Genomic DNA, 25,319 nt, shown 5'->3' with positions numbered 1-25,319 from the left:
AAAAAAACACATTCTAAGGTGATTTCTATAAATGTATTAACCACTCATAATTTAAACCACTATTCCAATATCAACCCCATCAGTTTGGCCTGCATAATAGAGGGAAACAATTATGGTAAGCGATTGTAAATGAATGTGATGACGAAAACACAAGGGCATCGTGGAAAATGTGAAAAAGCAAAATCTCTTGCCTATTACAATGGCAAACACTTTGGGACAGTGAGAAACCTCAAGCAAGATTATTTGTGAGATGGAGGGAGTACATAATAAACCCAGACCCTTATTTTACAATAAAAATAATGGGAATGATGGAAGTCATAATAAGATCTACTTATAATCAATAGGTTTCTGACACAGAACTAAGCGGTGAACTGATTTGCCAAGACAAAATCAATTGAGCTTTTGGTGTAATATGCACCACTTCTAGACAGTTTAGTTCATATAGGTAAATGAAAGAATATCAATTCAAATAATACACATGAAAAAAGGCATAAACAATATATAAGCACCAAGTAAAGAAAGATAATGATAGATTAGAATTCATCAGCTAAGTGACACGTGTATCATTTATATCAAAATTACCTCATCATACTTATCTCTGGCAGATATATTCTGTTCTGTTGCTAACTCAACAACATTGTCCAAATTTTTCTGGAGTGTGGACTTCTCCACTTCTAATGTCTTAATCTGCAATAACAAGAAATCAACATGCATTACCTAAATATGAAAATGTAAGAGAGCACAATATTGCTAAAAGTCTTTCAAAAATGAAACTGAAAAAACACAAGCAATATTAATATAAAAGACCTGTTCCTGAAGTTGTTTGATCACAATAATTGCCTCTGACTCCCTCAACGTAAGATTTTTATCTCCACCAAAAGTACTACCACTTAGCTTGCAACTATAAGAATCCGTATTTTCTCCATTTGAGTAGCACAAGACATCAGTTAAGTTTTTTGTTAAGCATTCAATTTCTAGGTCTTTTGATGTCCTCTGCAAATAATAGAACTAAATAATATGCTGAAATTTTGTGAGGGGAGAAATATGAGAAGACAAAAAGAAGGAAAAAGGATGAAACCTGAGTCTCAAATTTCAACAGTAAAGCCTCGTATTCCACCTGCATTTCTGCTAATTCAGAGCTTTCCTGTAAGGAAAACAAAGTTAAGACGTTTTTAATATGTTGAAATTGTCAATAGACTCAACACCAAGAAATTGAAAGAATGGACAGATAACACACCACAATTGAGCTTTTCTTTTTCAGTGGCAGTTTTCTTCTATTAGTAACATGCAACAATGCACGGGCATCAGGAATGTTACAGTCCTCTGATGAGTCATTATTGCAGTTTTTATCAGGTATGCAGATGTCTTGAGGGCATGTAGTGACTTCACTTTCCTTGATTAATTCTTCAAAAGGGATGGGCAACCCCGTATCTCGTTGAGCTCTTGTGGTCTCCATAACAGAAACCCTTGACTGGGCTTCAGAGGACACCTGAAATGACAGTAGCGATTGTCCGTAGTTCCTTGACCATTAAATTCACTCACAAAAGAATCAAACCAGCATGAAAGTTTAAAAAAATAAATAAATAATTTCATGAAAGAGTAAGGAGGTGATTCTTCCTGACTAATTGAAATCCTGACAGATGTTTACAATGTAAAAGTGGTTTACTTGCTTCTAACATTTTAGTCCTCTCTATTTGGGAATTAAGAAGAAAAATAAGAGGATCATTTCTGAGTTTCTCTTAGCAGGAATATGGATTAACTTAAAAGAAATAAGAGCTTAGTACTAATAAGCCTCAAGGAAAGTACAATGAATACCCTCTCCAGGTATCAAGACCCATGTCTCAAGCTACCTGATTATAAAATTTTCTGATCGTTCTGAGGCTTCATTTCTCCAGTCATTGTTGCTTTTCCCATCATCACATTCTTTATTTTATCCTCCATCTGCCATCCCCATCACATCTCCTGCCAACACTTAGAACCTTCTCAACCTACTATCAAACCCATCACCAATGATTTGTTCTGTCCCAACCCCCACCAACTCTCCATCATGAACTCTTTGCTCAGCAGTTTTTTTTTTGGTAAATTTGCTCAGCAGTTTGAAGAGGTTAAACAAATACATTTTCCTCATTCCTCATCTCAGATTAGCAAGGATGGTTTTTAGAAAATCAAATCATCATAAATTGTGGGTTTGTAAAGCAGATATCAGCCCATTTCTTCGAACTTTCTGCAGTTGGATTCATCCTTATGATAGCCATAATATGATGTGGTTTTGGTAATCCATACTCGAAAAGAGTGATGAAATAGTTTGTTAGGTATTTTCATTAAGATTATCTCAAAGCACTAAGGAGGAAACAGATAACAGAGCTTTCAGGAGAGAGAAAAAGACTGATGGCATAATATGGTTGTGAGATCATATGAACCAGCATTTCAATATGAACCAATACACATGGGTTAAAGTATCGACCGATATGATACGATACAGACTGATACGTATCGGTATCGGTTGATGCCGATACGATACATACAGATACGTATCTTTTTTTTAGAAACTAGTAAGTCTTGATTGGTAACGTATTGTATCGGCCGATACGGACCGATTCAATACGATACGCCCGATACAGACCGATACATATCAATACGTCCAGTAAAAGGTTCTATGGGTGGTTTAATACATATCGATATGTATCGGCCGATACAGCTCGATACATACCGATATGTACCGATACATTCCATAAAAAAGCTATTTTCACTTAGACTCGATACAACTCCTACTCTAACGGAAAAATGAAGGAAAACCCTTAACCAAGAGACTAAAATCTTGCATTTAATCTTGGTTTTCACACTTTTGGACTAAAAAATGAATCAAGGAGTGCTACAACATCATCCTTTGCATCATCCAATACTCTTCATGGCTATAAACGATTACAACATCTAAGAAACCTCATCTTTTATAACAATTTCAATTTAATGCACTTGTTTGGTTATACATTATTCTCCATTTTAGTGTTTATGCATGACACTTGTTATGTATTGCTTATTTATATTGTTTTTTGTTCCAAAAGTGAATTTCCATGTGTATCTTGACCATTTCTATGTGTATCTGTTGTGTTCAATACGTATCTCCGATACGATACGATACGTCTCTTAAAATCACCCGACCGATACGATACCCGATACCGATACTTTAAACCTTGCCTATACAATCAAAAGGAAAAGAACCCTAAACAAGTTCAAATGTACAAGCAGGAAGGTCCGCCAGCCAAACAAATTTTGGACATCCAATTAGTTCTGTAAGACTATAATCTGTCCATATACAATTCGTAGTTGGGACTGATGTGTTCCCCTTTGTTTTTTTTTTTTTTTTTTTTTTCTGTGTGTGTGCATGTGTGTGTGTGCACGTGTGCAAGGCTCCGTGTAGCTGACCCCATTTAGTTGGGATAAGGTTGAGTTGTTGTGTTGTAGTGTTACTCAGCTGAAAATATCAAAGTTTTATTTGTATACATGACCAACCACTCTGCCATCAAGTTTGAGCCTTCAAAGATACTGGAATTTCATTCTTCCATGAAAACCCAACACACCACCAATCAGCAAAGGTTCCAAAAGAATTTCCTCTTCTACTTAGATTATAACTCCTCCAACATGAAACACCTAAGATCAATTTGGTGCTTGTTTTTTATATGGTGTATCATAAACTTTTTTCCCTGCTTTCCTTGTTTAGAATATAAAACTCTCTCTCAAGCCAACCAAGTTGTTATTTTTTTGTTCTTTCTTTTTGCATTTGCTTTGGCAGTAACTCATTCAATCGTATGCATTGTTTAGAACCTCCCAGGCTATAGGAGATCCTCTTACATAGTTGATGCTCTCATATCGAAAGAAATTCTACCAAAATGAGAACCAGAAGAAAAGCCTACCCATATGCTTAGTTTCTTTCTTCCTACTTTTGAAATCAAAACCATTTTTGGGAATGTCATCCAATTACAAGAATCACTTATATATTTAAATTCAGAATTTACATGATTCAATGGTTCCCGAATTTCCACCCCACAAATTTGCAATTCCCCAAGAACAAAGATGATGCATGAAAATTGGAACATTGGAAATCTATAGCTTCTGTTGAGAAACAGGAGGGGGGGAATGAAACAAGAAAACAGCCTTGCAATTGTGAAGCCGCAGCAGTACGACAATGACGGAGGAGAGACATTAATATAAAAGGTACTATTAGACAAATTCTTGACACAGTTACCAGTGATAGAAACCCATGGAGTTATGGATGATACATACAGTAAAACAAATAAAACATTTAGTTGCAAAACCTACACTAGGTACCTCTTTAAGAGCCTCTCGTGAAAGAGCACCTGGACACCATGTATCCCGCCTCTTATCCTACAATCAGAGAGCAGAATCTTAAGCAAAGTTGACAAAGAAGAAAAAGAAAAAATTGAATAAACTAACAAGGACAGATGGTTGACAAGTCACTTGAAATAAATTTACTGAGGAAGCCCAATGATGAAATATCTGGTTAAGATACAATTCTCACTGCTAACTAATAAGGCTATGATAGAAAAAGTTCCGATCAACAAAGGAGGTACCTGAGATATCACAGAGGAAGAAACAAGAAAAAGGGAGAGGGTGGGGGGAAGATGTTGCCGGGCACAAACAAGAAAACTTTACATGGAATCTGAATAACATATATGAGCATATATGAGCAGCTTTTTACATAAAATTCGAGTTTATTCATGCTCTCGTTCTTTCTTAGGCTCTCTTTGGTATAATTTAAATTTCAAACTTTCACTGATTTCTTGAAATATGACAACAAATGGATTTTTGGTCATGAAATGGAAATTGTTTGGTTGCATCAATTAAAAAAAAAAAAATTCATCCCGCTTGGGACATGGTCAGACACAGAGGGACCCCCTGTCCTTGGCAAAAAGTGGTTTGGTTCAAAGGTCACATTCCAAGATAGAGCTTTACTGCTTGGCGTGCCCTAGCAAATTGCCTCCCAACTCAAGCTTTCCTCTCCCACCGCAACTAGCAAGTCTCTCCTAGATGCTGCCTCTGTTGGAATGGGCATGAAGACATAGATCATCTTTTCTTCACTTGCCCTTTTGCTGCCTCCATTTGGAACCGAGTTCTTTGCCATTGCTGGCCTGCTCGTAGAAGGCCTCTTCCCCTCTCTCGTGAATGGGTTTGGATTCATATGTCTTTTGGAGGCAAATCGATCGGTGACACGGTTGGAAAGCTTGCCTTTTATGCTACTATATCTCACATTTGGATGGAGCGTAACCTCAGAAGATGGATGTCCAACTCCCGCTCTTTTGACAAGACTTGGAAGACCATCTTCTTTGATGTTTCATCTAAAGCTTTATCCCTTTCCCCGAGTAGTGTTAGAGATACCCCAAGGAACAGGCTTATTGCTGTCTCCTGGGGTCTCCCTCTCACCATTTTGCGCCCTAACTAGTCTCTGGCTAGCTTTGGCTTTGTTGGCCTCCGGGCTTGTATATTCCTCCTCTTTTCTTCGTAATTAAATTTTTATTCATCCAAAAAAAAAAAAAAAAAAATTTCATTTGGTAACTTTAATTTTTGAGAAATCTTATCCTCAAGATACAAAGTAGAATCGCCACGGCCTGATTTGTTATCCCCCACTCCTTCAGAACCACTTCCTGCATTCATCTCAGTGCCATTCTCTGGAATCTCATCAAAACACTCTATGGAGTCATCTATAGAATGATTTTCAATTGCTAAAACTTCAGCAGGAACTGGGTCAGCTACATTCTCCAGCTCTGGAATCGTGTCACATTTCTCCAACAGATCAGTTAAATACATGGTTCTAAATCTCGTTCGAAACTTGCAATTCCGAACGAGATATCTCGGTTTCGCAAGTTTCAACCTATTTTAACTAGTTTTGACTAGTTTCAGTAGTTTCGAACCGTTTTGACAGCACATGACATGTCGAGTTATGCCCAGAAAATACCATGTTTCGGTCGAAACCTGGGAAATCTCGGTTTCAGCCAGGGTCGAAACCCGCCTCAAAACCAAGATTTAACACCTTGGTTAAATAGTTAATAGGACCCAAAAAATATATCAACAAAATGACAACGAACTGGGTTAGTGCTGTCATTCATTTTCTGTTGCTGATCAGATACCGAGTCATCAGTTTCTGATTGAAGAGCAAGCTGATTTGTGACAGTCTCAAGCTGGAGCTCTAATTGACCAGCACTTTGATCACATTCTTCGCAGCCCACAGTCACTGGGTTCTTTGTGGAACCAAGATCCAAACACCTTGTCTCCAAGGGCTGGATTTCATTCGTTTTCTATGGTGACAGAAGAAATTCCTTCTGCTCCAGACAGAACCTCAACAATAACCTCGCCAACTAACTCATCTATTGCAGCAAGCGCTGATAAATGATTGAATTCTTTGCTGCCCACCATCTCTGGATTTTTCCATGGGGCAAATATTCAAACATGTTGTTTCCAGGGGCTGGATTTCATAAATCTCATCTTCAGTTGATCCACAAACAGAAGTAACCCCACTTTCCTCAACGGCCAAACCCTCATGGCCTCATCAGATTCTTTGTTTACATGATTTAACTACAAAATGTAGTGTCTTCATCATCACCTTCAGAGCCTTCATCTACTTTACAACTATCCATCCCCTGTTGCTCATTTCCAATTACATCTCCAACCACAGATTCCTTGTTTGGTGAAGAGTTGCTTCCCTTTAGCGAAGAAGTCTTTGCAACAGATTCCTTACTTGGCGGGTTGCAGATTTTTCTAAGCGACATGTATTCTTGAACTAGGTTAGCACCATCTTTATTCTCTAGTGGCCCTGGTTCAGAGAGATCAGGTTTGCAATCTCAATGGGGTTCTCTATTCGTCCAGGCCCAAAACAAGAGAAAGAGAACAATGGTGTTGATTATGGGGAGAGGAAGAGAGGGAGAGGCGGGTTTTAAGGTTTAGAAGGTAAATGACATGTTTGCCCAGTTGCAAATATGTGCTCTTTAAACAACTTAACGCAAAATAGGTCGAAAGAATTTCAGTGAAATTTTTGAAATTTCTCTTCAACTATTTCACTATTTCAGACGAAATTGATTTCAATTTCTCATAAACAAGGTAAAAAAATCATACCAAACACCCTAATTTCGATTAATAACCCCATGAAATCATACCAAAGAGAGCCTAATTTCCACATGCATATGATGTATCACTCTGGATAAGCCCAAATCGAAGTAATTTGTCAATTCAATGGTGAAGAAGCATATTTAAGTCTTCTATCCAAATCTTTCAAAAGGATTGACAAGATAAATTTAAGCAATATTGAAATTCCATGAATCTTCGACAAAATGAACTAGACCAGTCAACATCTAAGAAAACATTGTTGAAAAAATCTATAGGTTAAATTGAGTGTTTTCCTTCTGGTTTGTCGTTGCAGTGACCAAACAATACACTCTCATTTTATTTAAACAAGGAAATATCATAATTTCTCTATCCACAAATGCAGATGTACCAGAAGTCTGGTTTATTGATCAGTTGATCACCAGCCCCAGAACAGAATGAGCTTTTACTATGGCAGTAGAGAAACAATTTTTGCATGTAATTATAAAAGATAATAGTGTATAGTATAGTTGGAACCTTTTTATAATGACCGGATTTCTCATCCCTATTTGAATAAAACACCATTGATCTCAAGTTCTCTATTTTCCTATCTTGCTCTTGCAACCTCCTCTCACGTTGAGCTTGAGCTTCCTTTTCCTGTTGCAACTCCAAAGCTATTCGCTCTCTTTCCAGTTCACTCTACAAAGAGGGATTCCAAATGATAAGAACTATGTGCAAAGCATTATCGTAAAATTTAGATTCACCAAAACAAAAAATGCTGGAAAACCTTTAATAATGTATTCCGCAGATTGAGAATCTCCTCTTCAAGATGTTCCGAGTGCGATTCCTAAAACATAAAACACTGTAAATGTATAGACAAGTAATTTTACACTGATCAAAGAAAATCCTTAAGGAAAGATGAGAATAACCCGCAGTTTTGCTCGTAACTCCTCAATTTCCTTCTTCTGACGCTTAAGCAAAGCAGCATCTGTTAAAATCTGCCAGGATGAAAAGAAAAGAGCTACAGTACAAGTAAAATTTGCAATACTATATAATGAAAATCTAGTCAAGTTTTAAGAATAAAATACACGGATGCATAAAATATACGGATCATAAGATAACAAAGTCTCAACGGAGACAAAAAAAAAATTTTAAAGCAGAAAAGATTCCCAAAAGATAAATAGTCAGTGAAAGTTGAATCACAACTAACCTCATTTACGCGTGCACAATTAGTAACACGTAATGCTCTACTTGCGAATTGAAGGCTACTTTTTGTCTCATCAGCATGAACCTGCAAGTGAACAAGATAGTACACAATACTAGCAGGGGAAAAAATCAAAAGGCACTATTAAGTGTTAGTCTATGTATTAGGCCCATGGTTTATTTGTTTCTATTGTTTGTTTTAGCTTAGTTAGTGAGAGGGGCACTCTTGGTACTTTATTTCTTAATTCTTATGTCGGTTATTGTGCTGCTTAATCATTATAAACACAATATGAGGCCCACAGTTTACTTACTCTGTCATGCCAATCAAAATAATCATCCAGACATGACAGCCAGTCAAAAAATACTTCCGGACCATGCTTTCCAGTGTACTCGTTGAGCTCCAAGTATATCTTATGATTATCATCGTTTCGTGCATTTTCATGGTCCTCAAAAGTACGTGCCAGTGTGAGGATTCTTTGAGGTCCTCTCCGCTGGCCATTATTGGCAGTAGAATGTCCTTGTATAGCTTCAGCCCTAGGGGGTAGGGTGATCCCAGCCATTGAGTTATCAAACCTTTGCTCCATATTGGGCACTCGGTCGGTGAGTGCCGTCGTCAATTCAGTGAAATGATTTATAAAGTCTGGGAGACCAGTAGAGGCTTGAGGGTCACGCTTAACCATAGGCTCTGATACCAAATGATATAGGACTAGGTTAATGAAGTCCTAACCTACAGTAGACCAGAATCGCAGTGACCAAAATAATTGAATATGTGGGAATGATATTATAGTCGAAGGAAGTCCCTTTAGGATTGATGATGTACCCAAAACCTAAGGTTCATCCACTGGTTGGAGTGAAAAGAACAGACAGTAACAGAAGTAAAAACTAAAAAGTAGAGAGATCACAAAATAGAAAGTAAGAGAGATTCAATGTAACTGCGGATCGACTGATCTAGTGATCTGATGGGCCTCAAGTCCTGGTCAAGTGGAGAGTCTTTAGGGAGGATCGAGACTTCAAAACCTGAACCCAATCAAAGGGCTGGATAGGCCAGAAACTATGGTCGAAATCTGAGTTCAGAATAGGGGCTTGCTAAGATTGCATGCTGGAAAAACTTGAAGAAAACTCTGCAATAACAATGAGAGTCAGTAACAATAAAGGACAGGACACCAGGAACAAGGAACTGAGGGCCAGACTCATGCGTGGCCCTTAAACAGAACCAACGGATCTGATACCTCTCATCTGCAGACCCGATACTAAGAACCAGCAACAGAACCCTGTGATTAGAATTAGAATCAACAGATATGAAAACAGGATGTTAACCAAGGGAAAACCCAACAGAAAACTAGTAGAACTCGATATTCCTTGCCGAAATTAGTTTACAGCATAGACAAATGAAGAAAAGGAAACAGAAGAAGAAGATAAAGAACGGATAGGGAAGAGGGGTCTCTCACCCATGGCTTCTCATCATAACTCTCCACAAAGCAACTGACTCACTCAGCACCAACACAAGGCTTCTTTTCCTCAACATCGAATCATGGGAGGGTCCTACCCCTGCTTCTTTATTAATTGCTTGCAATTACAGAGACATAAAAATAGAAACAGTTCAAAAACAGCCCTTAGAAGGCTTCTAGATCGTGCCTACATCCCCTCCCCCTTTACAATTAGAGAGACGGAGAAATAGCAACTATCAAAAATAGAAACTCTACCTTATTACTGTCCAAACAGAATTGACACCAAATTAGTAACTAATAAAATAGAAAGTGAATAAAATATTTCCTCAATATGGATAACAGCTCAATATCCCTTCGAAAAAGCTTCCACGCAATCTATAATGGGACCCACAAATCTGTTAAAATACTCCCCAAACTCCTCTCCAAGCATGATCTTTATAAGGCCTTACCCAGTGCACAAGGCTACCGCATTTAGCAGAGTCTGGGGAGGGTCAAATGTACGCAGCCTTACCCCTGAGGCTGTTTCCAGCACTTGAACCCGTGACCAAGCATGAGCTTTATGGATTTCTGGGCTTGAATAGTTGAATATAATCATAATATGGCCCACATATACTGGATTGATGGGCTATATTTAGCAATATAACTTCACCCATGTGAATTAAATAAGGAACTGTTTGGACTAGCCTACTAGCCCTACACTGCATCAAAGAGTATGCTGACGAGCAGGTGGTGCATGGTTTAAAAAAAAAATTTTAATTTTATTTCCTTTCGATCCCAACCAAATACCAAGGAAAAAATTTTCTTTTCATTTCTTTTTTCTATCAATATCTTGACAAACAAACACAGCCTGAGATTGCACCTTCATTTAAAATCTTTACTTCATCCATCAGAAGGCAAAATAAATGAAAAAAGCCCAGGACTGTATTAAGTTTATGGAGGATTACCTGAGCAAGGGTGATGTTGCATATTATAGCAGTATTTGCATTTCCACCTAGTGCAGGTTGTAAAATACGTGTGAGCTTGCTATCTCGGTAGGGCACATGACCTCTGCATCAAATTTTAAATGAAGTAAGAAATAGTATCAAACAAACCACTTGAAACTGGCTGTTTACTAATTGATAGGACCCACCCTTGGCTCTCTGCACCTTCACTTAGTTTCTTTATCACGGTTCCAAGTGTCATCAGGCTTTTATTGATGTGGGAACCCTCTTTCAGACGTACACCTTCTGCACCAGTCTTTGCAGCACGTTCTGAACCAGCAAGGTCCACCAAATTCTAGAAGCAGGGAGACTCAAGCAGGATGAGACTAAAGAGGAAATATAAATATAATACGAGCACAGAAATATTAGAATCTAGTAAATAAATTGGGATATTTAAAACATACCAAAACAGATACACGAACAGCATCACATGAAGTTCCAATATCTCCATCATCAGATTTCTCCTTACTCTCAATTATCTGCAGTTATATTAAGACAAAGGCTCAAAAACTCCCAGATATCCCTAAAAACATTTAAAAGAATACACTCAGTTTTTTAACTCTTACCATGCGGAAAATAGTATGGGACCTACTACTGTAAACATTCATATTTGTCTCCCCTATGTGGCGATGAGCTGCATGATTGAGAGATAGATGCCTAGAACATCAGCTGTGCATATTGATTGGCACACATGACAAAAACAGAAGGTGGAGGGAGAGAGACAGATAAACAAGTCAAAAAATAGAGGTTTACATTCTCCAAATTCCATAAAATCAAGTACTTGCTCAGGAGAGGCAACAATCTCTTCTCTCAAACCAGCAACAAAGATCCCTCTCTACCAAGAGACATAAAAGCAAACTATCAGCTAGGGTCAAACAGTTCATAGAATATGACCAGATTATTTGTCAAGTAAAGACACCACCTCAAGACTCTCATGAATCTGTAATTTCCTGTGCTCAGGAGCTAATAAATCATTGATCTCTTCATTGTAGATCTCCATATATGACATTCGCAAAAGAAATTCTCGATCCACATCCTGAATTAAAGAAATAACAGAGCAATGAATTTCCGCAATAAACTTTTGTAAGAAAAGTACTACATCATAACCTGCAGTATTTTAGTGGTTCATTTGATAGAACAAATAAATGTGCATGTTTTCAAATTTTCATTAGATCTATAAAATGTTAAGGCAGTAAAAAGGAAGTGTAGATAGCACAAGGAACTAGTTCCTAAGAGAAAAAGGATATTTTTACTCAAATCCTCTTCCAATGGCTTATTACATTCACCCCAACTCCCTATTAAAAGCTTGGTCTCTTACCCATTCAGGGTATTTTGCAAGATCAAAGACTCTCAAAAGTAATAAATCATTGGTATTTGAAAAAAGCCATGGATGAGTCAAACACCCTCTAAAATGTTGCAAAGGAGTGAAAACTGTGCTCCACTCTCTTCTGCAGTGCAAATTTGTTTTGCTGATGGTCAGCCAGTAAACCATTTATTCATACATTGTGCAAGACATCCTCTAGACAAGCTTTTCTGGGGGCCTGCCAATCCACTCTCTGGAAACAAGAAAAGCTATAATGGAGAATTGTAAAAGCTTTAATGAATTTATACTCTACTTGGGTTTCTGGAGAACTAGAGGAGAAAAATGGGCATCAACTGTTGAAGCATTTAGACTTTGGATGTATTACTCTCAATCCCATCATAAGGGACTGGAAGGTGGTAGACAGATCAGCTCCTTTGTCCCATAGATGAGACACATTTGGCTGGAGCCTGTCTAGGATCCATCAAAATGAATGTCTGGTAGCCCTCTGAAGAATACTGGTCCAGCAGGGAAAGGAGGAGCATTTCAATCTTCAAGAGTTGAAACAGGACATCAAAGTTGTCAAGGCATCACCAAGGCGTCCAGGTGCCTTAGGCCTTGACTTTTCGCCTCCTCCAACACCTAAGATGACCTAGATGCCGTGACAACTATGTAGAACATTATGCATGTTTAGCATGCTATTGCTTCCTTGGAACGGATATAACTTTTGATTGAGGGTTTGGATATGATTATTACTTTGGTCACCTTCTGGACAGGCCCTTGGGCTTGGAGACATGCTCATCTCATTAAATTGCACAGATCTTTCACTCTTCAAGGAATATCTCATTCCATTGGAGACTTACTGTAACAGGAATACAACTAGAGTAATGCTTGGAGGATTAATGATCACCCCAAGTCCTTTATTTATATTATTGAGAATAGAGGACAGAATTACATGTAAGCTATGTGGGACTAAACCCACATAATAGAAACAAGAATAAAGCCGTAAAAAAGTCCAGAATACCCCCACGGTATTGTGGCCCATATAATCCAACACTCCCCCTCAAGTTGGAGCATATATGTCGTGCATGCCCAACTTAACTAAGATAGGAAGAAACACTTTGCAACTTAGCCCCTTGGTGAACGCATCGGCTAACTGATCAGCAAACTTCACAAAGGGAACACAGATGAGTCCTGCTTTGAGCTTCTCCTTGCTGAAATGTCGGTCAACCTCAACATGCTTAGTATGATCATGCTGGACAGGGTTATGAGCAATGCTAATGGCCGCTTTATTGTCACAATAAAGCATCATGGGAAGATGGACAGCAACACCAATATCCTGCAACAATCCTCTAAGCCACAAAAGTTCACAGATTCCTTGTGTCATTGCACGGAACTCTACTTCAGCACTGGACCTTGCCACAACATTCTGATTCTTGCTACGCCACGTGACAAGGTTTCCACCTACAAAAGAACAATAGCCAAAAATTGATTTTCTGCCAGTAGAGCCAGCCCAATCGGCATCAATATAGACTTCAACCTTCAGATGACCATTGGGAGAGAGAAGAATTCCTTTTCTAGAAGAATTCATTTTCCGGGAGCAGACTTCAAATATCGCAAAATACGAAGGACTGCCTCCATGTGGGAGGAAAAAGGATCATGCATATACTGGCTCACCAAACTTACAGCAATGTCTATGTCAAGTCGGGTGTGAGAGAGATAGATTAGTTTGCCCACTAATTGCTAATAATGGCCTTTGTCGACAGGTTCACCCTCTTTCTCCCTAAGTCTTGTAGAAGCTTCCATAGGAGTATCTGAAGGATGACAACCTAGCAACCCAATCTCAGACAATAGATCTAGGATATATTTCCCTTGAGAAAGAAAGATGCCATTTGAAGATCGAGCAACTTCTATCCCTAGAAAATATTTTAGAGTCCCCAGATTCTTTACTTCAAACTGACGGCCAAGGAAGTGCTTCAATTTCTTGATAACATCACCATCATTACCAGTGACCACAATGTCATCTACATAGACTATGAGAATAGTTACTTTGTCACCAACTCGTCTGATGATCAAAGTGTGATCAACATTTCTTTGTTTATATCCTGCTGGAATCATAGCCTTATGAAACTTGCCAAACCAAGCTCTAGGTGACTACTTCAAACCATAAAGAGCATGCTTCAATTTACAGACCTTGCCCCTGGTCCTGTCATCAGAGAAACCTGGTGGAACATCCATGTATACCTCTTCCTCAAGCTCCCCACGGAGGAAGGCATTCTTTACATCCAACTGCTGAAGATCCCACTCAAGATTTGCAGCACAAGATAATAACACCCTTACGGAGTTGAGTTTCGCCACTGGTGCAAAGGTCTCCTGATAGTCAACTCCATAAGTTTGAGTAAACCCCTTTGCAACCAGTTGTGCCTTATACCGATCCAATGTCCCATCTGCCTTTTGTTTGACCACAAAGACCCATTTACATCCAACAGGTTTTTTCCCTGGAGGAAGAGCCACAAGATCCCACATATTATTTTTGTGTAGTGCTCTCATTTCTTCCAACATTGTTGCCTTCCACTTTCCATTTGTAAATGCTTCTTGCCAATTTTTAGGAATGGAAACAAAAGAAAGAGAAGATACAAATACACGAAAAGAAGGAGAAAGAGAACTATAAGAAACAAAACGAGATATGGGATGAAGAGTGCAAGTCCTAGTACCTTTGCGATGAGCAATAGGTAGGTCAGAGAAAGAGGGCTTACCAGGAGAGGAAGAATCTGGATCTTGAGCTGGCAACTGGATGGGTATCGGTGCTACAGTGGATTGAAGCTCCCCCCTTTTGGTGCTTCCCTTTTTATAGGTGATCATATTGGAGTTGTCAATCTTCTTCTGAAACTCACCAATAGTTCTCTGGACAGGAGTCAGCTCCCCCTAAATAGGAACATCAATAACACTCTTTCCCATGGTCTCCCCCTATAAAAGACTCCCTTCGGATGAGGGGGGGAACAACCAGAGGAGGCTGGGCAGCAGCCAAAGGAGATTGAGCAACAGTCAAAGGAGGTTGGGCAGCACCAGTAGGGGGCTGGACAGCAGCCGTAGGTGGCTGGACAACAACCGTAGGGGTTAGAAAAGGAGGAACCTGAAAACACAGCACATCTTCACTAGAACTCTCCCCCTGAAAAGGTGGTGAATAATAATAGGAAACGGTCTCATGAAAAATAACATCCATACTGACCATAGTACGGCGGGAAGGGGGGTAGTAGCACTTGTAACCCTTCTTGGTTGGAGAATAACCCAAGAAAATACAACGTAACCCCCTAGGTTCAAGTTTGCCTGGAGATTTTGTATCTCTAGCATAACATACACAACCAAACACCTTGGGAGTAACAACAAAGGAGGAATTCCCCAGTAAAACTTCAGCTGGACTACGGGAGTCAAGAACCCGGGAAGGTAGCCTATTGATGAGATAGGCAACAGTGAGGATAGCATCTCCCCAATACTGAGATGGGACATATCTAGCAAACATCAAAGCCCTGGCCATCTCTAACAAGTGGCAGTTTTTCCTTTCTGCCACACCATTCTGGGCAGGGGTATCAACACAACTGGTCTGGTGAACAATACCATGGTCAACTAGATAGTTCTGAAATTGAGATTCTTTATACTCGGTTCCATTATCACTTCTCAATATTTTGAGAGTAGCCTGGAACTGAGTTTGGACCATTTATGAAAATGCCGAAAACACTCAAAAACCTGATTTTTTGTGTATAAAAGATACACTAATGTGTGCCTAGAGTGGCAGTCAGTCAATAAAAGAAACAAACCATCGGTGACCAGAAAGAGATGTTCTATGACTAGGACCCCAAACATCAGAATCCACCAATTGAAAATAAGAACTCCTTTTATTTGATAAGGAATAAGTTGATCGTGTCTGTTTGGCCAAAACACAAGCCTCACAAAAAAAGTCATCCTTAGTACATGGGGTGATCAAACTAGGAAATAAATGTGCTAAAATGCCTAATGGAGGGTGACCTAATCTAGAGTGCCATTGGTAAAGTTCAAAAGAGACCAAGGAGTTATGAGGTAGCGGAGAAGGTAATGGTGGTGGAGAGGGACGACCATCTTCAAGCAAGTACAATCCACCATGTACTTTACCCAATCCAATCGTCTTCCCAGAGCCCAGATCCTGAAAAACACAATGGGAAGGAAAAAATGTTATTTCGCAATTAAGATCACGAGTAATACTACTAATAGAAAGAAGGTTGGTAGTAAAATTAGGAATATGTAAAACAGAGGACAAAGGAAGAGCAGAAGTATAGTTGATGATTCCTTTTCCAAATATGGAGGAAAGGGAACCATCAGCTACTTTGACCTTGTCTTTCCCAGAAGTGGGAGAATAACGATGGAACAGGCTAGAGGAACCGGTCATGTGATCTGTAGCTCCAGAATCTATGATCCAAGGATGTGAAGCTACAGAAGCACAATGACCCCCAAATGGAATACTTGACCGGGCAAAGTATGAACCTGAAGGAGCAGGGGAGGTGGCAGTATCAACAGATGTAGTAGAGGCAGCAGCAGCGGAAGTCCTTAGCACACGTAGGAATGCCTGTAGATCATCCTGGGATAGACCAATGTCAATAGCAGGGGCTGTAGTAACAGTCTCAGTGTGATGAGCCTTGTTCTTTGGCTTTGGCTTTGTCTTTGTCTTGGCAACCCTTTTTGCTTCGAAGTCAACTGGTTTCCCATGAAGTTTCCAGCACTTCTCTTTGGTGTGGTAGGGTTTGTGACAACGCTCACAAACAACAGTCCCTGTAATAGAATCACCAAGAGAAGCAGTGCCAACAGGTGCAAGAGTAGCCGGGGCAGCAGACCTTGAGGGCTGATCCGTCACAATAGGTGGGTGCACATAGCAGCCCTACGGTTTTCCTCAGAGGACACCAAGGCATAGGATTGTTCAAGTATGGGAAAAGGCTTATGGCCCAATACTTGAACACGAATCTGGTCATATTCCACATTTAAACCAGCCAAAAAATCATACACCCTGATCTTATCTACATGCTTCTTATATAAAGCAATGTCAGCAACTGTAGTAGGGTGGAAATCAGCGAAGTGGTCCAATTGTTGCCACAGACTGCGTAGAGTAGCATAATATTTAGAAACTGAAAAATTCTCCTTGAGTAGTGTGGAGGACCTTCTGCTTGAGTTCATATACTTGGGCATCATTGCCAAGCTGCCCGTAAGTTTCCTTGCAAGCAGCCCAAATCTGAGAGGTTGTATCAAGGAGAAGAAAATTATGTTGCAGATCTAAAGTCATAGAACCAATCAGATAGGACATGAGAACACCATTGTTTGCAAGCCATCTTTCTTGAGCATGACCAGTCTCAGTTGGTATAACAGTGGTGCCATTAATGTGACCAGTAAGGCCACGGCCAGCAATGGCAAAGGAAGCAGACCAAGACCAAAGTAAGTAATTAGAACCATCCAGTTTGATTGGATTAGTAGGAAAGGTATGAAATTCTGATTTGCCTTGGCCATCACCAACAGAAGTTGCAGTAGAATTAGCTGAGTCACCCATGATCACAATAGAGAAGCCCAAATCGCAGTGAAGGTCTGTTGTGAGGGAAAAGCTATTAAAAACTCCAAGAGAAGTGCTGAAAATTGAGGGAGAGACCTCTTTATATGCAGCAATAGGTATCCCAAAAAATCAGCAACAACAGAGATGGCAATCCCCTAGATCGGCTTTTGCAGGGTTTTGGAAAAAACCCTGATTTGGTGAGATCGATGTAGGAGAGAAAGCAATCAAAAACTCAGCAAAAGGGGCTGAAATTTGGGTCGAGTGGTTTTCTAATGGTGCTGGATCACTCCTCCAAAAATCAGCTTCAATGGAAATCTGAAACCCCAAGATCAACAATTGTCAGGGTTTTGAGAAAACCCTGATGTTGGGAAGGATCGATCTGAGGAAACCTTCAAAGAATGGAAACAAGAACTTGGAGAAATCTACTGTAGGTCTTGATCTTCAATATGGGGGATTGATTTCTTTTTTAGAGATGAAATCAATCCAAAAAACACTTGAAGCTTCAAATATCGCAGGCAGGGAGGCTGGTTCCTACGAGCAGAATTTGTTGTCATTGAATGAGGTGATGGAGGGCAGCAACTGGATCTAGTGATCACCTCATCAGTGCTGCCCTATGGGAGAATGGAGAACAAAAGAGAGGAGAAGAGAAGGAGAAGAGAAAAGGAAAAGAAGTGAAGAAGAAGAAAACAAATTAAGAATGGGGTTGTGAAGAACCCTAGTTCGAAACCTGCTCTGATACCATGTTAATAGAATAAAACTAGAGTAATGCTTGGATGATTAATGATCACCCCAAGCTCTTTATTTATATTATTGAGAACAGAGGATAGAATTACATGTAAGCAATGTGGGACTAAACCCACATAATAGAAACAAGAATAAAGCAGTAAAAAAGTCCATAATACCTAAGGGTGTCAATTTGGGACCGGAACCGGGAACCGTCCCAATACCGTCCCGCTAAAATCCGGTACCGGACCGTCCCATTAGTAAATGGGACCGTACTGGTATCTGATTTTGGTATCGAATGATAAATGGGATGGGAAGGTTCTGGGACGGGATTCCCAACGGTACCAGTACCGAAATACCAATTAGGTACCGGATGGTACCGAAATTACTAGTACTGTTTAAAAAGAAAGAGTATATAAGATCTTTTATTTTTTTTTTTTTTAAAAAAAAAAAAGAAAGGGTATAAGAATTTCGACTCATTAGGGTTTCACTAATTGCCTTTTGAATATGAAAAGGAACAACAGGTCAACAACCTGTAGCTTGAAGTCTCTCCTCACAGAACCTACTACAGTGCTACTCCCTTCTCCCTCGACCAACTACATCTACCAGGTTCTTCCTTTTTGCACTTCGTACTTCGTACCATACTACCATGTGACATGTGTGATAAATAAAGTTTTGTTTGGAAAAATCAAAGAGGAAACACAACGGGATTCTTCCATTTTGTAGGACTTCTCTATATTTAAAAAAATGAGAAGCTTATTACATATGATCTTAGAGAGTTTGAAGAAGTAAAACTATGATTTCATAATTTAAGTTGCTTTATAAAAAGCAGTAGACAACTTAGATTTCATGATAGTGAAAAAATTCCACAACACTAATAAACCCGCCTTGTTAGAAACAATTAAACTTCTTCTCCCTTTTTCTACAGTGCCTAGAACCGTTTAAGAACCGGTACCGTCCCGTCCCGCTAGTAATCGGGACTGGGATCTAGGTTTGGTCCCGTTAACTAAATGGGACGGTACTGGGATTGGCACTTTTAGTACCGGTACCGGTACCGTCCCGTCCCAGATACCGAGAACTGTCCCAATTGACACCCTTAAGAATACCCCCCACGGTATTCCGGCCCATATAATCCAACACTTACATCTAGCAACTCTGTGGTGGATGAGTTGACAAGGAATATGAAGAATGGAGAACATGTTTTGTGGTTCATATAGTGACCTAGTATGGATATGATTCTCTACTGTGATTGGCTTACATCCTTAATTTGTACATTGTAAGTGCCATGCTAGGTCAGATTTTTCTGCTCTTGTAAATTGTTCCCATCATTAAAGAAAAAAAAAAAGAGTACCAACTCCCTCAAAAAAACAGCAAGATCAGTTCACCATCTGATAAAGCATATCTACTTTGAGCCGCAAGATCATGTCTCATATGCTAACACGTGTAGCTAGGAGATAATATGTGTTTCCAAGTGTTATAAGAAGAAACCTCTTAAAAATAATTCCCAGAATAAGCAGAAAGCAGCCTTCAATAGGTTCCCTGTATCAATCTAGAGTAGCGCACTTAGACTATAAAACTGGTATAGCTGAGTTCGGAAGGATAGAATGAGAATGATTACAAGAATTACTAGGAAAAGCACCAATAGGTGAAAATATGAATGGTAATCAGTTGAGAAGTTTTGGCCATGCATCGCGAAGACCACAATGCCCCGCTACCTTGATTCTTCTCTAATAAAATTTTCTATTCACTTTAAAAAAAAAAAACATTCTACAATGGAAAGTGTATCATGCATGTTGGAGGTGTTGAAGAGGTCAAAAAAGAGAATGTTAATGAGTCAGCAACAGAGATGGCAGTAAATGGAGTAGAATAGAATAACAGTTTCTTGTAGCTAATGCCAAGTAGTTGGGATACAACTTAGCAAGTTCCATATATTTTTATCAGGTTGTAAAGAAAGCCCGACAAAGAAACTGTTAAAAATAATAACTATATTAAAAGGGGATAGAGAAGTGCAATATTAGAGGAAACAAAAACTTCTGAAGCATCCATTCTAGAAAATATTGATGGATGGAATATAGACAATTAAGACTGTTAGTCCATTGTTGTGTGTGGAATGTTGTTGTCATTGTTGGCAACGAATTTGGTCATAGTGGTGTTGTGGCAGTAGCTATTGGTGGTTTGGAAAAGCTGAAATGGTCAAACAGTTACCTACACAGCTATAAGGGTATTTTGGTCATTTGGTAGGGTTAAAGGGGTACCCACACTTGAAGAACACCATTTAACAGCATATTAAGTCCTTATATAGTGTTTGGCAGAGGGGAGAAGCAGCAGGTGAAGGTTTCATACTGTTAAAGTTGTGATTTCACAGGTTCATGCAATGGCAGTGACTTTAAGGTCATTTTTTGAAGGTTTAATGGCAATTCTGGGTGAAGTGACCTTCACGAGAAATGAAGTTCGTCGATTCACGGTTCCAACGCAACTAGTCTCACATCATTTCAGTGTTGGACAAGAAAGTTACAGATTTTTTCGTGTTGATGCACGAAAACGGAGCAAATTTGGAATAGGCAAAAGCTTATACTTAGCCAAAATTTTGGCTTACATTTTTAGTGTGATTCTGTAAACAGTGGATGACCATTGTTTTGTTAAAACTCCAGAATCTCCTTGAGCGTCGGATCGGCATCTTGCATCAGATTTGGTTCATTAGAAAAAAAATGGAGGAAATAAAGGAAATAATTAATTTGTAGAGGAGTGTGATGTCGGCATGACATCACCCCCATTTCTAATGAAGGCAGAGAATGAAAATCTCTGACGCGTTTTCCTTTTGTGCACGGTTTGTCACAAAGAATCTTTTTATTTACGGATTTGCCACTGGTTACCAATTTTTGGAGCATTCAACTTTGGAAGGTCGTATCTTAGCCATCCGGAGTCCAAATTGGACAAAAAAAATTTTGAAATTGGGTATTTTTTCGAGAGAAAGCCATTGGAACTAGTTGTAGCGTCGTCTGACCACGGAAAGTTGAAGAAATCACTAGTTTATGCTCGATGACTCCATATTGAAGATGGTTTGAGCAGTGGAGCATACACAAACACAATTTCTATGCATCAGAGGCTTCATGGTTGTTGGGATTACTTTGTAAGAGGTAATCTAATTCTATAAAACCCTATTTTTTATGTTCTAGGTTGTTTGCTTTGTTGAAACCCTAGACTGTGTGAAAACCCTAATGTTGGGTCTTGTATTGGGGGGTTTTACATTCTTGTACTCTCAATTGATGGATTGTAATTCCATTCAAGTTGAGGCTTGATTGGAGAAGGGGTTGTTGCCCTCGTTTGTGTTGTTACACAAACCGAAGCAGGAAGGATTGTAGTTCCTGGGCTGTTGTTGCAGTCAAAATTTGAGTAGTGTATTGAGTAATATACGAAACCCTGGATAGGATATTGCTCTGTGGACGTAAGCAGTTTGGCCGAATCACGTAAATTTGGTGTCTTGTCTGCTTTACTTTCATTGCATATATTGGAGTATGTTTGATCTACAGAGTGGGGTGCACGGTCTGGTAGACCTGGCCACACAATAGTTGCGAGGTGGACGTGCATGTGTGTTGTGGGATTGGTAATTACGGGATTGCCCCAGCCAATCAGGTTTGCTTGAAGTCTTCTCCATCAACATCAACATAGGGTTGGAATTTAGGGATTATTTTTTAAGAATACTGATTCACCCCCCCTCTCAGTGTCAACCTAGGATCAACAAAGACAACATAATGAGAATCAAGGATTATGTTTCCTACTCTTAGTATCCCTGGTTGTTAATGCAAGATAGATAAGCATATTAGGCAGAATGAACAAAGGAAATCAAGCAAAACAGTGATAAATGCAGAATTGATCTCAAACTAGGGAAATAACCTGTGAGAGATCAATTGCAACAGGATCGATGATATAGGGACGAAGAAAAAGCAATAGCAAAAAAAATTTCTCTTTCTTTTTTGTTTTTTTTTATTCCACATATGAAAGTAAAACTAAAATTTTATGACTTGGGCATCCAATTCCCACCTAAGCCTCAATCAGCATCTCACAGAGTCATGGACCATGCAAAGCCTCTCCCCTTGCAAATGCTGGGATAAATGCAAAGTTAGATAATTTTGGTGCTTCATCAGATTTGAATCCATTCCTTTGCTTGAATCTGTCAAAAAGATATATGCATTTCTTATGTAATCTGATTTGCATCAGTTGTATTTTTATCAGCAACACATGGAAAGTTTTCCTACCTTATTTCAGCTCTTTTAGGATAACTTAAGGTGAATCTGAGACCACTAGGTTACAATGGAGCAACCTTACCGTTGCGCCAAGGTCTGCCCTCAATGAATAAGTTCCACTATATTTCAAAAAAAAAATGCATTTTATTATGGAGAAACCATGCACCATGTCTAACAAAAAGATTGATATTGCTATCTTACAAGCAAGGCAAGCCGAGTTTATCAGCAACTATTTGTTGAATTGTGAACAGTTACCTCTTCTATGATCTGGAATAAATCATAAACTGCAAGAGGGATAACCCCTGGTTCAGCAGCTGATCCTCGCATTGTATGTGTTTTTCCACTATTAGTTTGTCCGTATGCAAATACTGTGCCTGTGAAAAAGTAAAAGAGGAAACAATAACTTAACATTGATATATGTGACGACAAAAAAATGTAAAAGATAAACCATATTATCAGAACATTATGCAAATAAGACATAACAACCAGGTTTCATCAAACGATAATAAGAGAACTAGTGTTTCTACTTTCTACTGTATGTGATTTCTCGTTTTGTCAACTCCTATTTCGAAATTTTGATGAGACATGCAAGCTGTATGTGTATATTGCCATGATAACAAGGTTCCTCATGCTATACTGCCAAGTGCAAAGTTGAATTCTTCGCTTAGATGCACCAACCAAATGTACTGGACTTATTCAACATTACTAATCATATGAGATTTCTGTATGTGTGTGGATGTGTGGGACTCAATTAACATAAGTTGTTTGACCTTGCCTTTCAGTTAATACATCCATTCTTTCCCCCACTTGACATGTTAGAGGGCTACCCTTCTTTCCCCTGATAAATTTACTGCGACTGTCCAGATTTTCATTGCATTAGTTCTAATTTTATACACAGTAAACCATACTCACTCTCCACCTAAAGAAGCCTGAAATTTTACCCACTTTCTACAAAAAAACAGATAATTAATGAAACAATTAGTAGAAAAGGTAAACAAAAATAACGCACTGCTAGTTTCAACGTCAATTATGATCCAAATCCAAAACGAAAAACATAAACATATGAAAATGCAAACTAACAGTTCACAATCAGCATACAGACCGTTGAAACCACGAACTGCAGCGGCAACAATCTCTCTGGTCCGAGCTTCGTAGACTTCTACAGTCTTGCAATCTTCTCCAAATATTCGATCTGCAGTACAGAAGAAAGAGATTTCAAAACACTAGAAGGTAAATTGCAGAGACCTAGGGAAGAATAAATAGACAAGCGGTACCGAATTCGAATTTCGTGGACTGGTTAGCGAGGGAGATGGTCTCGTCACAGATTCGCCAGGGGCTCGTCTTTGCGTCCTCCAGAGAGAGAGGTCTAGCGCGTACAGTGACATAGATCCTCTCTGACTTCTCCATTTGCCGATCTGTGAAGCTCAGCGAGATGGTTTCTCGAGGGAACTGAGAAATTTTAGAAATCAAAGCCCCAATTTGAGTTTAGGCCCAAGGAAAATCACTCTTCAGGCTGTGTTTCCCGCCTTGAGGGAGAATTTCGAATGTCAGAAACTGGAATTTACCAAAACAACCCCCTATAATCCCACAGTAAAGGCTCCATATGGCATCGTTTGTGAGTTTTTTGAGTGTTTCTAGGTCTAAGGGTGTCAAACGGTGCGGTTCCGGTTCGGTGCATATTTTGCAAGGTAGAAATCAAAACCGCACTAGATAAGAATCACCCAAAATCAGAATCGTTTTATATGTGGTGCGGTTTTAATGGTTTCTATTCAGTTTTTATTATCCAGTTTACATGCAGTTTGTAATACCAGTTTCACCTTGTACCCTTTAATTTTATTTTCTATATCCTTGTTATGTGGGAGATATTATACTGTTTCATATACATCTAACTCTAGGCAAAGTTCATTTAGGCATACTAGTTGCAATGGTAACTTTAAGTGATTACTCAAGGCCGCTAAGTACCGCAAGGGAAACCAACCTGAGGACATCACTAATCCATACCCCACTCAATTCATTAACAAAGTCCACTAAGACATTCTCGTACTAAAACCTTCTGTCCCTTCATGAATTTGGCACTCAAACTGAAATTCAAAAAAATCCCAGTAAGGAGTCCTAATATTTTAGAGTGCTTAACCCCATTCTTAAACAAATAAGAGTATTCCTAATCTCGATTTTCTACCCAGTTTCTATTCGGTTAACCGACGGTTTTCTGGTTTTGAATCGAACCAAACCGATAATAGAACCTATGAAATTAGAATCGCATCGTTTTTATACAGTGCGGTTCAGTTCGATCGTAAACGGTCGATTCTGGTTCCGACAATCGATTTCGATTCCATTTTGACACCCTTAGGTCTTGCACAGTTTTTTGTGTTTCTATGTTTTTTGAGCCTTTTTTTAGTTTTGAAACCCTTAAGTCTGGCACAGTTTTTTGTGTTTCTATGTTTTTTGAGCTTTTTTTTAGTTTTGAAATGTTGTATGGTAACACTAAAAAATGAGGCAAGGAATCAAAGCGGAGAGGAGATGTTGTTTGTGGGACAAAGCCCAACTAAGAATAAACGACAGACATCACTGTCGCAGTACTTTTGATTCACTTCTCTCACGTTGAATTACGGTTCACATTGAGCCTTTTTTAGTTTTGAAATGTTGTATGGTAACACTAAAAAAAAATGAGGCAAGGAATCAAAGCGGAGAGGGAGAAGGGAAGCAAGAATTGTACTGTTAATTGGAATAGTTTGTGGGACAAAGCCCAACTAAGAATAAACG

The 25,319-nt window shown here is 39.1% G+C and overlaps 1 protein-coding gene across 1 annotated transcript; it reads right to left on the bottom strand.

Annotated features, from left to right (window-relative positions):
* Positions 1 to 555: 555 nt before the first annotated feature.
* On the bottom strand, positions 556 to 24,099 carry LOC122641621 (kinesin-like protein KIN-7O). Its single transcript, XM_043834907.1, has 18 exons — positions 23,831 to 24,099; positions 23,659 to 23,748; positions 22,812 to 22,930; positions 11,646 to 11,759; positions 11,477 to 11,558; positions 11,290 to 11,357; positions 11,128 to 11,202; positions 10,873 to 11,018; positions 10,688 to 10,790; positions 8,303 to 8,383; positions 8,022 to 8,090; positions 7,880 to 7,939; positions 7,630 to 7,791; positions 4,327 to 4,383; positions 1,238 to 1,489; positions 1,079 to 1,144; positions 808 to 993; positions 556 to 687 (listed from the first exon to the last, which is right to left on the bottom strand). Exons 1-18 carry the CDS (start codon positions 23,961 to 23,963, stop codon positions 568 to 570), a joined length of 1,983 nt encoding a protein of 660 aa, XP_043690842.1. The 5' UTR covers positions 23,964 to 24,099; the 3' UTR covers positions 556 to 567.
* Positions 24,100 to 25,319: the final 1,220 nt, after the last annotated feature.

This window comes from Telopea speciosissima, chromosome 10 (genome assembly GCF_018873765.1).
Source record: "Telopea speciosissima isolate NSW1024214 ecotype Mountain lineage chromosome 10, Tspe_v1, whole genome shotgun sequence".
Classification (NCBI taxonomy): Eukaryota; Viridiplantae; Streptophyta; class Magnoliopsida; order Proteales; family Proteaceae; genus Telopea; species Telopea speciosissima.
Note: the sequence above shows the minus strand (reverse complement) of the source record. Positions and strands in the feature narration are given on the sequence as shown.

Bases quoted from the DNA above. Each gene is read 5' to 3' on its own strand.
- LOC122641621 (XM_043834907.1), bottom strand. From the start codon at position 23,963: ATGGAGAAGTCAGAGAGGATCTATGTCACTGTACGCGCTAGACCTCTC. The intron at 11,559-11,645 runs GTGGTGTCTTTA...GTCTCTTGGTAG, and splicing joins AGATTCATGAGAGTCTTGAG to AGAGGGATCTTTGTTGCTGG. The intron at 4,384-7,629 runs GTTCCAACTATA...CTCTGATTGTAG, and splicing joins AATCCGGTCATTATAAAAAG to GATAAGAGGCGGGATACATG.